Source organism: Pseudonaja textilis, chromosome 1, assembly GCF_049901715.1.
Source record: "Pseudonaja textilis isolate UNSWEBS1 chromosome 1, rPseTex1.2, whole genome shotgun sequence".
NCBI classification, from domain to species: Eukaryota; Metazoa; Chordata; class Lepidosauria; order Squamata; family Elapidae; genus Pseudonaja; species Pseudonaja textilis.
Window position 1 is genome coordinate 292335508 of NC_141990.1, and position 15361 is coordinate 292350868.

The 15361-nt window shown below is 38.8% G+C and overlaps 1 protein-coding gene across 2 annotated transcripts in view; it reads right to left on the minus strand.

The window, feature by feature from the left end:
• FBLN5 (fibulin 5) overlaps window positions 1-15361 on the minus strand; it is a 52728-nt gene that overhangs the window by 36657 nt on the left and 710 nt on the right. For both annotated transcript variants that reach the window (XM_087922098.1, XM_026713165.2), the window contains 3 exons: window positions 11788-11842; window positions 11452-11503; window positions 4747-4995 (listed from right to left, as the gene is read on the minus strand). In XM_087922098.1, the coding sequence (XP_087778224.1) occupies window positions 4747-4995; window positions 11452-11503; window positions 11788-11842 (356 nt within the window). The remainder of the gene's footprint in view (window positions 1-4746; window positions 4996-11451; window positions 11504-11787; window positions 11843-15361) is intronic.

Consider the following 15361-nt stretch of genomic DNA (forward strand, 5'->3'; position numbering starts at 1 on the left):
ACAGCATGTTGCAGCTTGTGTTGATTCTTACATGATAAATGTATTGATATTTCTAGTTGTCACACTTTAAATGTTTGGATTATTTACAAAACATATCTGCATGGATGTACATGTATAATGTGAAAAGAGGCTCAGTGAACAGTAAGAATCAGCAAAAAGAAGTAGGTTAGATACTGTATGTTAAAAGTCCACAAGGCGAAGTGCAGCACTTATGTTTCTAAAAGGCAAAATACATTTATTCTTAAGACAAGATAATAAAGCAATGTTTGCCTTTCCTTATAGCAGGCTTGGCCAACCCTGTGCCCTTAAAATTTGAAAATAGTGTCTGGCAAATCTGCAAATGTTGATAAACGAATTCACATTTCTATATATTTTGGCCAAACATCTTGATTATAGCATAGGAATGCAGCCAGATCTGGAATCAAAATGAAGAGAACAAATAAATCTGAATCAAGAAACATAGGAGCCAAGAATAGCAATTAGTTTGATGTGTCAATATGAGTGCTGCCATCTCTTGATGCTATATCAAAGCTAAGACAGCACGATTTTCCAGAAGACTGAGGACTATTTCAACATGACAGAAGGCATGTGGAGACTTCAGGAAAGTTTCCATAGTGGAGAATAATGTGGAAAATGACCAAACTAGCAGCTTGGAGCAGCCATCATTGCATTTCTCTCAGAGTTTGACAGAAGATGTACCCCAGAGAAAACATATTGAAATCAGATAACCGTGAGGGATGGTGTAATGGTTGCAACTTTTTCTAAGGCCATTGTACCTTCAAACCACTGTTAAATGAACAGTTGTAAATTGAGAACTACCTGTCACTTCTCCAACTTAATCCAAGGCCACAAATATATTTGCAAAAGCTTTTGGTGCATTGTACAGATGGTTTTGTCTCAATTATTTCATGACACATAACCAAAAGTTACTAATGGTCAATGTAATTTAATTGTTCCTGATATTTTTTATTGAGTATGTGAAATGATTCCTATCCTAAATTATATTAAAATAGACTAGACATATTAAAACCTGTATTAATTTCATATTTTGCCAGAGCTAAAAGAGAGAGAGAAATGAATACTGCAATGAAAGGTAAGCCAGGAAAGAGATCTAAAAATGATAATAAGCAACAAATATAAGAGCTACTTACTTCATTTAGACATAATCTTAAATTAAGCACCAGATATAAGAGGTCCCTGTTCTTTTTTGCCCTTGGGTGAAGTCAGAAGAAAGAAAAATCAATTGCTTTTGTTTTTCATATGTTTAATCATTGCAAATTGCAAGCCTAGGCTGATGAAGAAAGAGAAGGAAATAAACTACTCTGAGGTTTGTTCACATCACTCTAAATCATATACATGAGAATCAAATCCAGTTGCTACAATGGAAGGTTTGAACAAATCTAGATTTTAATCTAGTCAGAAATGAAACTTTGGGCTCCAGGCTTTAGTCGAACATTTCTCTCGGAATTTTTATAAAGGCAACAATATGCAAAATGAGCACTGTTCTAATTTCTCAGAAAGAAGAATAGAACAAAAATATAATATATAAATAAATTCTGCATGCCTTGAAAATCAGTTTTTTTTTCCAGTTCGACCTGATCTTACTATGATGAACCTGCCTAAATGACAGGAAGTCTCATTGCATTGTGAGGACTGTGTTGTCCAATGAAAGTAAAACTGGCTTTTCATTATGGAATTTAATGTCCTGAGAAACCAACTCTTAACCACACATTTATAAAACTGAATAAAACTAAAGGAGAGCTGCAAGCAAAGGAAAAGCCAAGAAACCATTTAAAAATTTAATAAATCTGTAATTTGGAACTAGATGGTGCTTTTTCAGTGCTTTCAACACTGAAAAACATCCTAAAAATGATTAAGAATAGGGACAACACATATTAAAATGTAATGCCTCTAGTCCCAGATGAACAATCAGGAATGAAAAACAAATGGAGAAAGAGAAGAGCCAAAGGACAGGGTGTTACATTTGGAACTTGAAATAGTAGTTCAAATTCCAGCTCATAAAAATGGACTCATTGGGTGGGAAAAAACATTCTTCCTCAGCTTCAATTCTACATCTGTAAAAATAGAATGGCTGAATCCAAAGGCTGATTGTAAGAAAGAATAAGAAAAGAAACTAAGACACATAAAGTGCTAAGAATACCAATGTAGTGGGATTAAAAAATTGGGACGGCTAATTTTGGGTAGGGAATCACCATCCCAAAATAAAATTAGAAACATTTCCAAGGGGACCTTAGGGAGAGATGTGAGGAGTGTGGACTTAAAAATAAAAGAGAGGGGAATCCTTTATGTGTACACTTTTTAACTTAGCCACACTAAATTTTGAAAGGTTAGGGCTGTTCCGAACAAGCAAGGACCATAATTAGGGAAAGATTACCAGGTACTTGGTTAGCTTGATTATTTTCCATCAATCTTTATATGAGAAGACATGGTACCTGTCATGACATCCGTTGCATTCAATGCAGAGGCTCCCAACCTTTTGGGCACCAGGGACCAGTTCTGTGGAGAAAGTTTTTTCCACAGACCAGAGAAGGCATGGTTTTGTGTGCTTCCTGCATACCACAATTGGGGCTTCACTTGTTTGGGTGGCCAGATTGCTGGCATGCTGTGGACCAGTGCCGGTCCACAGACCGGGGGTTGGGGACCCCTGATTTAATGCACCAATCTTATTTTTCAGGGAAAAGCAGTCACCTGCAATGGCATAACAGGGAAGGAATATACCCAACCAGCCTGCATTGGGGTTGCTATATTTTAGGAAGATTATATTCAGATTGCATAGGATGTGTAACCATTTTTTTTAGTTGCTAGCATGCATTTTGGATTTTCTTCATACAGCTAAAACAAGAACAAGAAATACAACCAGTATTATTGGTGTCATCTGGCATGGGACAGAATAACCGCCTCCAAAAAGTTATCTAGCCAAAGTTTCATTCTCAGCATATTCCATTAGTCTTCCTCCTCTTCAATCATCTCTTACCATGAATAGTTTATTCCAAAATAACATTCAAAAACATAATTTTATCATGAATTAATTTTAGCTGAAAGACTTCCAGTTACTAATTGGATAAATGTGCATTTTAAGATAACCCATAATGCCAGTACAGAACCATTAATGATAATCCTCAGCAGCTGCTACTGTATCTGTTTAATAATCAAGAAAATTCATAGGACCAAAACGGAGTCCTCCCTCAGAATGAGGCATCATGATCAGTAGTCATTTGCAGGTTGAGGGGAGGGGTATTATTTAAATCAAATCCAATAAACAGTATCTACATGTTCATTCTTTCATGTGTTAAAAAGAAAAGAAAAGAAAAGAAAATGAATTATTTCCTGACTACTCACCCTTTGTGGAACAAAACAAAGTGCTCTCTCCTATCCATCTTTTTCTTGGAGTTGCCTACTTTCATAATCAAAATATATTAACATACCTAATCTTTATTTCTTTTAGTCAGTATTACAAAATGGATAGAACACTCTTTAAATTGAAATTGCCCGGATAAGAAATGTGCATCTTCCCTGAGTAACATTCCCCCAAACGAAACAAATTGTACCACAACTATGAAGCATATTACAGGTAGTCTTCATTTAGTGAATGCCTCATTTTAGTGTCCGTTTGCCCTTACAAAAGAGATGAAAATGCAATTTCATGACCCATCTTTGCATTTATAAACTTTGCAGGTCTATAAACAACTACAACAACAAAAGTTGAATTAAAACCATAAGCACATTTGTGGTTTCATTTAATGGCCATGTTGCTTAATGACCAAGTTGCCAGTGACAATTGTGGTTGCTAAATGAGGGCTACCTGTATACTAAAAAAAATGCAAGGAAGCTGCAATTGCCCAAATAAATAGCTGTTAAGCCAACAAATCACAAAGAAGTCTGAAAGAAAACAGCACAGTTGTAGTTGGAATCATGTATTTCCTGACAAAGGTTCTTGGGACATGAATGAGATATATTTACTATTTATCCCCAATTAGATGGTTCAAACAGCTGGCAGTTTGAACCATCAGCATGAACCTCCATGCCTCACGTGTAAAGTAATAGTCCAAAAGACAAGATAACAAAACAAAAATTTCTCCATGATAAATGTCTTGCTTTGGCAGAATAAGTAATTCAAACATGGTACAGAAGCCATTGACCTTCTGAAAGATAAACAAGACACAATAAAGCAGGAAAATGCTGCACAGGCCTTTTGACAGTGTTTTGCTCCTCAGTCATGAAAGCTCGGTATCCCTTGACTAATGACCACAACTGAGCCCAAAATTTATGTTACTAAGTGAGACATTTGCTAAGTGAGTTATGCCCCATTTTACGATCTTTCTTGCCACAGTTGTCAAGTGAATCACTGCAGTTGTTAAGTTAGTAATATAGTTGTTCAATGAATTCGGCTTTCCCAATGAATTTGCTTGCCAGAAGGTTGAAAACGGTGATCACATGACCCTGGGACATAAATGTGAGTCAGGTGCCAAGCATTTGAATTTTGATCACGTGACTCTGGGGATGCTGCAATGGTCATAAGTGTGAAAAACGGTCATAAGTCACTTTTTTCAGTGCTGTTGTAACTTCAAATGGTCACTAAATGAATGGTTGTAAGTTGAGGACCACCTGTACTCTGTGTCTCTCTATCTGTCTCCCTCCTCTCTCTCTCACACACAGTTCAGATAGCAAATTGTGATAGGCTAAAAAACTATATGAGAGGCATAAATGAAACACCTTGCTATTTACCTACACACTGGTTGTTTTCATTCATTCGATACCCAAACCGACAAATGGGAGGTGCTCTTCCCACAGTAGGATAATTTGGAACAGGAGCTGGGACTGGAGGCGGTGGGTACAAACTAGGTCCGTAAGGATTCGTATATGGGGATCGCTGGTTGGGATTTGTTCGTGGAATGCATAAATAGCCCCCGTTTTGATTGACACACACCATATCTCCTCTGCAGGCCTCAGCAATAGTGCGGCATTCATCAACATCTGAAAGAATACAGAAATGGAAAGATTAATTTGGGTCTCTGATGAATGATAGTTTGTGTCTGATTAATCACTTGTTACAGCTAATTAATTAAATAATGTATTTACTTTTAATCACATCATAAATTACTTATCCTGCTTTTCATTTTCAATTTACTTCAGTATAAATTTCTTTTTGAGATGAATTTAAAAAGGGAGAAGTTTACAGATATAGACTGGTTTTTAATAATATTCATCCCCCTCCTGACCAATGCAATACATGGTATGCAGTAAGGACCAAAACCCACCAATTTCAAACAAATAAATCAGATCAAATAATAAATAGAATGGGTACAAAAAATAAACAAATATATGAAAGCTCAGTCAGTTGCTCTTTCTAATGTTTAGTAATATATCCATTAAATTGATATTCAGAGCAATGCTATGCATGTGCAATGGGTCTTACTCCCAATATTGCTTAGATAAGGGAATAGAAGGGGAACTCATCAAATTTGTAGATGACACTAAGCTGACAGGGATAGCCAACACCTAAGAAGACAAGCTCAGTATCCAAAAAGTTCTTGACAGACTTGAACAATGGGTCCTATCCAACAAGATGAAATTTAATGTGGAGAAAAGCAAGGTTTTACACCTGGCCCGGAAAAACCAAAGATACAAGTACAGATTAGGCAAAACCTGGTTCAAAAAAGTAACTGTAAGAAGAACCTTGGAATCCTAGTGGACTCCATAAGCCAGCAGTGTGCAACCGCAGCCAGAAAAGCTAATACAATCCTTGGTTGTATAAACAGAGGTGTAGAATCAAAATCACATGAAATATTAGTACCACTTTATAAATTCTTAGTAAGACCACAGCTGGAATACTGCATGCAGTTTTGGTCATCCATTACAAAAAAGATGTTGAGACTTTGGCAAAAATTGCAGAGAAGATCAACTAAGACGATTAAAGGCTCAGAGATGAAAACATATGAACAATGTTGCAGGATTTGGGTTTCACTAGTCTAAAGAAATGATAGACTAGAGGTAACATGACAGCAGTATTCCAGTATTTGAGGGACTGCTGCAAAGAAGAGGGGATCAAGTTATTTTCCAAAGCATCAGAAAACAAGACAATGGATGGAAACTAATCAAAGAGAGAAGCAACCTAACCAGTGGAACAGCTTGCCTTCAGAAGTTTAGGTGTTTCTTCACTAGAGCTTTAAGAAAAGATTGGACAGCCACCTATTTGAAATGGTATAAGGTCACTTGATTGAGCAGGGGGTTGGACTTCTAAGGTCCCTTTCAGCTCTATTCTGATTAATTGATTGATTGATTGACTGTTTCCTAACTATTATGTTCTAAAAGCTCTTGATATTTCCCAAGCAAAATTCAAATACTATACAGTGGTACTGATCCAGGTTATTAATCTCAATTTACAGAGTGCTTCATAGGCAAAGCCATTAAGACCCTTCCCTTTATTGCAATTTCCTATGTCCCTTAAAAGCTATTGCATGGGGCTGGGTGGGTGAGTGAGATCTTCTAATCCTCATATGGTTGGGTGACAGACAGAGGTAAGTTAATACAGTGGGAGCAACATTCAGGGAAAACCTTTTCAAACCTTTTCCTCCATCAGAAGCCCCCACATTACAATTGACTTCACTCATCATGCTAAGTTATAATGAAATACATACCTTTGGCTTAATATATTGTATGAGTTCAGATGCTATTGTTTTAATCAGATTTAGATCTTATCATAGAAGAGAATATTTGTAGTTCATGGTTGAACTGTGGGGTGCTTGGTGCTCTTGGAGCTTGGTTGTTTTTTTGCAGACATTGCTACCCCAGAGTGCTACCTTACTCCCTACTAACGCTGATGATGCTATTTAGTTGGATAAAGAAACGTCTGGAAGAAAACATGCAAGATCAGAGAGCACTAAGGACCCTACATATCTTATCATATTGTCCAAACCTAGTTATGATGTATTTAGTACACTATAGATAGATGACTTATATTAACAAAGTGTAGGTCAGATTATAAATTTATGTCCAGCCCTAGACTAATTTATCTTTCATAAAGTGGATTGTTTCATTTTGGCACATGTGATTTGTGAATTAAGACGTTTGCAAAACCATGGTTTGGTGAATACCCATAGTTGGCTGTGATCACCCCATATATTAAGGCATGGACTAATTTGACCCTATTTTAGTATCAGATGAGTAAAAATCCAGCTTACCTTGCTCTTTGTTTCCAATAAAAATAGAAATTGTCTGATTTCCTGTTCTTCCACTAACATAGAGTTTTATTTCTAATTACAAACATGACAGCATTTTCCTGTTCAAGTCATAGCACTGGCACACACATTTTAGGTTGGCTTTTTTTCTGAAGACAGCAAAGGTTTGATTTGGCAGTTGTAAAACCTGGCTCTTTATCTAGAATTTCACATGTCTTATATTCTTTTTCATGTAAACAGCGCAAAATGTTGAATTCTTGAAGATTCATTTAGGATCTTCTGTTAGCTCTCAGCAACATCTTAGGCACTTTCATGGAATATTAAACTGTAAACTGACTTCAGAAAGGCATGAACAAGCTGAAGAATAAGATCAGAGAACAACAGCCATTTTGGAGAACAAAGGCTATTCCCATTTAGAATAATAAACCAATATTATTTGAACATGCGTGAATCTGTGTGTCCCTTCTGAGAGAAAGAATGCAAAGGCTGGGATATATACATGCAGCATCATTAGCATTTGAAAATCATGACTTCTTTTCCACAGCAGGAGATATGCATTCTGACCCTTTATGATTTATCACATAACGCTTAGAATAGCAGATTCTGGGCAAAGGCTGCAAAAAACTAGAAAAAAGCTTATTCAGCATGATCCTTGGATGAGATTAGCTCCTATTAAAGTTGCATAATGCTTTATAAATGTGTGTTTATGTTTGGTTTATCTTTGATGGCAAATAAAGTTGCCTATATGAATAACAACAATAATGAAGAGGAAGAGAAAGAGGAAGCTGCAATTTCTCAAAACGCGCTTGTAGCATTGGGTGCACAAAGAGCCCACTCGCATACTGAAATGCTTGGATGATTAGGAGAGGAGACCACTAAGTCTCTTGCATTGTTTAGGCAGGGCCAAAGTGACCCAGAAGCCAAATGTTGCCTGTGAATGGTCGTACTCCAAAAACCAGTGAGAGACAGATCAAAGAAGAGGATGGAGCCAGGAGAAAAAAAATGAGTTGGATTTAATATAATTGACATTTTAACTATATCACCAATGCATTTAATTAATTAAATATTTTAAAACAATTATTCCTAGTTTTCCTTTTCTGTTGTAAAATGATTGTGATTTGACCAAGCTGTTTAGAGGTTTTCTCATGTCTATACCTAAAGGTCTGGTGGTCCTTGAGTTTCTGGCATTCTTGTTTCAGAGAATTAATTTTTCTAAACTGCTGTGACTTAATTCCTGCCCAGTGTCATGGATGACAACTGCCATCACTTGTAAACAGGATGAACATTTGTTGTGCCTGGCTGGAAATGATAATGAGATATGCAGGCTATACATCTGGAGGACATTAAGTTAGCAAAGCATGCTAGATAGTATTTAGAGATACTTATGTCATATTGGTATTACTTGAATTATTCCATTATTTAAAAGTCAGACTGATGTGATGAGGGAAAAAAGCTGTCATTTTGTTGATTATTAGATTTGCATCAGAATCAATGTACTATCTAAGTACATTGCTCTATAAATCTTTTTAATAAATAGTTTGTCTGACTGTGTTGTGGCCATTGCAGGTGGTGAGAGTTGGGTTTGTGTGTGTTGAACTGTAAAATTTTAACTGTGCATTTTTAATGTTGTATGTCACCTAGTCATTGTGTGCAACTACACTGCTCAAAAAAATAAAGGGAACACAAAACTAAGACATCCTAGATCTGAATGAATGAAATATTCTTATTAAATACTTTGTTCATTACAGAGTTGAATGTGCTGACAATAAAATCACCCAAAAATTATCAATGGAAATCAAATTTAGCAACCCATAGAGGTCTGGATGTGGAGTTACACTCAAAATTAAAGTGGAAAAAACATTACAGGCTGATCCAACTTTGATGTAATGTCCTTAAAACAAGTCAAAAGGAGGCTCAGGGTGGGTGAGGCCTCCACGTGCCTGTATGACCTCCCTACAACACCTGGGCATGCTCCTGATGAGGTGGCAGATGGTCTCCTGAGGGATCTCCTCCCACACCTGGACTAAAGCATCCCCCAACTCCTGGACAGTCTGTGGTGCAATGTGGCGTTGGTGGATGGAGTGAGACATGATGTCCCAGATGTGCTCAATTGGATTCAGGTCTGGGAAACGGGTGGGCCAGTCCATAGCATCAATGCCTTCATCTTGCAGGAACTGCTGACACACTCCAGCCACATGAGGTCTAGCATTATCTTGCATTAGGAGGAACCCAGGGCCAACCGCACCAGCATATGATTTCACAAGGGGTCTGAAGATCTCATCTCGGTATCTAATGGCAGTCAGGCTACCTTTAGCGAGCACATGGAGGGCTGTGCATCCCCCTAAAGAAATGCCACCCCACACCATTACTGACCCACTGCCAAACCGGTCATGCTGGAGGATGTTGCAGGCAGCAGAATGTTCTCCACATTGTCTCCAGACCCTGTCATGTCTGTCACATGTGCTCAGTGTGAACCTGCTTTCATCTGTGAAGAGCACAGGGCACCAGTGGCGAATTTGCCAATCTTGGTGTTCTCTGGCAAATGCCAAACATCCTGCATGGTGTTGGGCTGTAAGCACAACCCTCACCTGTGGATGTCGGGCCCTCATACCACCCTCATGGCGTCTGTTTCTGAGCATTTGAGCAGCCACATGCACATTTGTGGCCCGCTGGAGGTCATTTTGCAGGGCTCTGGCAGTGCTCCTCCTGTCCCTCCTTGCACAAAGGTGGAGGTAGCGGTCCTGATGCTGGGTTGTTGCCCTCCTACAGCCTCCTCCACATTTCCTGATACACTGACCTGTCTCCTGGTAGCGTCTCCATGCTCTGGACACTATGCTGACAGACACAGCAAACCTTCTTGCCACAGCTCGCATTGATGTGCCATCCTGCATAAGCTGCACTACCTGAGCCACTTGTGTGGGTTGTAGACTCCATCTCATGCTACCACTAGAGTGAAAGCACCGCCAGCATTCAAAAGTGACCAAACCATCAGCCAGAAAGCATAGGAACTGAGAAGTGGTCTGGGGTCACCACCTGCAGAACCACTCCTTTATTGGGGATGTCTTGCTAACTGCCTATGCTTTCCCCCTCTTGTCTATTCCATTTGCACAACAGCATGTGAAATTGACTGTCAATCAGTGTTGCTACTTAAGTGGACAGTTTGATTTCACAGAAGTGTGATTGACTTGGACTTACATTGTGTTGTTTAAGTGTTCCCTTTATTGTTTTGAGCAGTGTATATAAATCTGTTTAATAAACAAATAAATATTTTTCTTCCATAAGCTCCATAATGTCTTAGTTCTATATCTCTATTTAATATTTTCACTGCAGGCTTTCAATAGCAGTAGTTCTATTTACTTTTTGCTCTTGTTTTATTTATTTGGTTATAAAGCAGAACTTCAGAATTAGTCTTTTTGTAGCTATATTGCATGTTATATTTCAAATTCAGCAATCAAGTAATTGATTCTTCCATTTTATGGTCAGTTCCAATTAAATTAGTTGAATCTAGTCTTGTTCATTTGAAGATGTAATTAATAAATCATACCTTTTCATATTGAAGAATATAAACATAGCCCAAAGTTTCTAGCACACACTGCTTATAACAGGGGTGTCACACTCAAGGCCCATAGCTGGATGTGGCCCTCAGGGGCGTCCTAGAAAATGTAAGGGGTGGGCCCATATCGTTTCAGCCCGGTCTACCCATGTCATTTTGGCCCAGTCCACCTATGTCACTTCGGTCTGGTCAGTGGTATATTCATCATTAAGCAGACTAAGCATGTGCTTAGGGCACCAGGCCCAAAGGGGGGCACCAGGCCCAAAGGGGGGCACCAGGCCCAAATGAATATGGCTTCGTTTGTACAGTATGTACAAAGGAGGGGGGCACCAAGATTTGTCAATGCTTAGGGCACCAGTGAGCCTTAATCCACCACTGGGCCTGGTCTATCCAATGTGAAGAGGAACCATCGGGCCAGCATGCCTTCGGCCCGGTCTACTTAATGCAAAGAGAAAATATGCCAGCAGGTTGGGGAGTGGGATCAAGCTGGCCACGCCCATCCAGTCAGATTGTCAAGCCCACTCAGTCAGCCACGCCCAGTGAGTGGCATCCATCTGGCCACGCCCACCCAGTCGGCCACACTCACCCGGCCCCCTGAGATCAACCACAGTCCTAATGCGGCCCTCAGTGAAATTGAGTGACACCCCTGGCTTATATTACAGTATTAGCTGAGCGGAACTGATATAATAAAGATCTTACCTAAGCATTGGCCTGACACACGATCCATCTCAAAGCCATTTGAGCATTGTTGCTGAACAGAAAAGAAAAGAGGATCAGACAATGAACAATTGGAAGAATGCAAAATTATAAATCAGAGGGAATATCATGTTTTCTTTTTCCTTTGGTAGCAATAGACATGAAAAGAACCTGATCGCTAACTGAACAAAAGCTGGCAAGATGAGATGACACAGCCACATGCATTTTTTTTGTATTTGGTAAAGATTATAATGAATCTAATATTGTGTTATTTTTCTCTTTCCCCTATGCCACCCCATGTAATCCTTTCCCTTCTTTCTCACACAGTCTGTATCTCACCTGAGTTGTTCCATGACTAATGAGGCAGCCAATAGCCACGAAAATGGGCATTAACCTGCAAGAGGTATAACAAAGTGAGTATATGCATATTTGCCAAGGCAATTTGAAGTAAATAGAAACCGGCTGTTTTTAAACACAATAGCACAGCTTTCAAAATTGCATGAGAAAAAAAAGTGTGTCTAAAGCAAGAATGAGAACCCAGAACCTTTAATGTGGCTGAACCAGAGTTCCCATACAGCACAGTAAACATTGCTGATATATACAATGCAACAAACTTGAAACAAACAAAAAAACCAGGAGAGTCAGTTTGATCTGATGATTAAGGCACCAGGCTGGAAAACAGGAAACTGTGATGAGTGACTTTGTGCCAGCCGCTCTCTTTCAGCCCAATTTACCTCATAGAAATTAGAGGGGGAAAGGAGTATTAAGTATGTTCTCTGCCTTGAGTTATTTATAAAAACAACAGAGACAGGGTAAAAAAAGAGACTGAGAATTTGAATTCTGGCTTAAGCGCAAAATCAGCTAGGTGACTTTGGGCCACTCAGTCTCTCTCAGTGTCAGGTCTGCCTTCAGCCTGTTTTGCTTAGCTGGCATCCTGCCATAAAATGTGGGAGGAGGGAGAAAGAGAATGTAGGGGGAAGGATGACAGGAACCAGAGGTGCCAATCCAGAACAGACTGGCACATCCAAGGATATGAGCATGAGAAAGGGATGCGAAACTACACCAAAGATATGTCAAACCTTAAAGCTGTTACCAAAACACCAAAATTTAATATTATGGGACACTTGTGAGCTGTTCAAGGGGAGAGGACCCAGGAAATGGGGAAAATGCAGGTTTGAATGGGAATATTGCAATCCAACTTTGCTTATGTTATAACCATTTGACTTTATTAAAAATATACCTTTTGCTACAAATGGAGTCAAAGGTCTTTTTTGCCTAAATGGCCAAGGTGGGACGAGCCCGACACTCAACCTTAGGAAGAAGGCTATGGCAAACCAATTCTGAAAAACTCTTGCCAAGTAAACTGCAGGGATAGTCCAAGTAGATGTCAAGAATCAACACAGATTTAAAGATACCATAACCCAACAACAAACAAATGGCAGATTAACTGAGACTGAAATTGCCAAGAACACTGACTCTATATCAGTCTCTGTTATTTTGCCATTTATTTATGATAGCTTCAAATTATATATAAATCTACATATATAAAAGTGAAATACCACTCACGCATCATCACAAAATCTCCAGAACGGTAAAGCCAAACTTGAAATTTGGCACGTATGTTCCTCTTGGCTTCCAGGTGCTCACTAAGAAAGGATTTTTCGAAATGACCATCAGAGCATTAGTATTTCCTATATTATCATTAACACGCTCTGATGCTTAGGAGTTCTACTCCCCCTCCCCTCCTGAAAAGAAATCTGTTCCAAATGCAAAACACAAGCAGAGGAGTTTCAATTTCAGCTTTAGTTTCACAGCACTAAGCAACTTTAGTACAGAACAGTTGAGCTAAGCCACACCCAGGCTCCTTGCTGTCTCCTTCCTCAAACAGCAAATACTCTTTCAGCTTCAAAACAGCCCTCTCTCACACACTGATAGGACGCTAGCCAGATGAATACCGATTGATGCTGGTAGGCTGAATTCCCCCCACCCTTTATTTTCCTCCCCAAAAACTAAACCTGACCACATAGTTTCGTAGCGAAGCATGAGTATCGAGCTAGTGTTATATATAACAGAGCCTGAAATCAGGTCTCAAATAGCCAGGAGACTAACAGCTCAGAGACAAAATGTACACAATATGCTTCCATATCTGAGGAATTGGGATCTCCAACCAAACAGCCTGTGGTAGCAATTTCCCTCTAGAAAGATTAGGACTATATGTCTCAGGTATCCTGTTGGCAAGGAATTCTTGGAGTTACAGTCTAAGCATTCTAGAGGGTACCACACTGAGGAAGATTACTGAGAAAGGTAGCTTCAATTCAGATGAATTTTCATCCTTTCCTTTACAGCTGTTTTTGTCCCCAGTTCTGAATGGTCCTTTCATTGAATTTTTTTCACCAAGGAAAAATCCATGGTTCATCACCAAGGAAAAATCCATGGCTCAACAGGAAGACAGCCATTGATATGGACGAGGACTGAAAACAGCAGAATCTGAGCAGGGAAAATAGGTGAGAATGTTGGAAATTGTAGTCCCAACATAACCAGAGGTACCCATCTGGGAGAACTTTCCGCATCATCCATCATTTCCTGCTGTACTTTGTTTCTCTTAAAATCTTTCCAAGAGATGGTGCAAGTCCAAAGGCAGGCTGCATTTCCCAAAGGAAGATTATATTCCAAGAAAGATTGTAAGATTGTGGTTTTAGTAAGACCACACTTAGAATATTGCATCAGTTTTGGTCACCCTATTATAAAAAGATATAGAGATTCTGGAAAGGGTGAAAACAGAGTAACAAAGGTGATTAGGGGGCTGGAGGCTAAAATATATAAAGACTAGTTGCAGGAATTGGGTATGTATAATCTAGTGAAAAGAAGAACAAGGGTGACATGATAGTAGTGTTCCAATATTTAAGAGGCTGCCACAAAGAAGAGGATATCAATCTATTTTCAGAACCACTAAAAGGCAAATCAAGAAGCAATGGATGGAAACTAATCAAGGAGAGAAGCAACCTAGAACTAAGGAGAAAATTTCTAACAGTGATAACAATTAACCAGTGGAATGGCTTGTGGGTGTTCCATCACTGGAAGATTTTAAGAAGAGATAACCACTTGTCTGGAATGGTATAGGCTCTCCTGCTTGTGCAGGGGGTTGGATTAGAAAACCTCCAAGGTTCCTTTCAACTTTGTTATTCTGTTCTGTTCATGGAAGAGTCACTTCACAGGACAAAAAGTAAGAAAAACAAACTGATCATAGGCGACATCCAGTGTCCAATTCAACCAGACATTGCAACCAATCTAGGCACCCTGACAAGCAAATTCATATCTCCCAATGACTGCAAACATATACGGATTAGAGTCGTATCTCATAAGAACTTTGCATGGCTGGAACATATGAAAATAAATAATTACTCTATTAGAGCAGGAAAAATTCTGCTGAGTCCAGAATCTTTCCTATAATAGCCAGTCATTAAATAATCTTCTCTCCTGAGACAGAAAAACTCTATGTTAAAAATGGTACTTTGACATTCCTCTTCGTTGTGTCCACTGCTTAACAGGAAGTCATTTTCATAGACATTAAAAGAAAAAAAGGCCATACCTGAAGGAAAGTAAATCTAATAGCATGTAACTGAAGGTGCCAGATATTTTTCCCCTTTATTTTTGTATCCCTTCCTCGGTCGTGTCTTCTATTCCAAATTTAAACTATACATTCTTTAGTGCAGTGATCTTTCTTTTATGAAATTCCATAAAGAATACTGAGCACAGCTATAGAAATAGTAAATAGCAATATAAAAACCAATCCGATCTTTCTTTATAATTTCAGTTACTTCCTCTTTTCCCAGCTATATTTTTTCCCCTGCTTTGAAAAATAAGAGAAATATCCTCCTATAAGAGTTCAGTCTGGAACTACTTCTTCAAGATA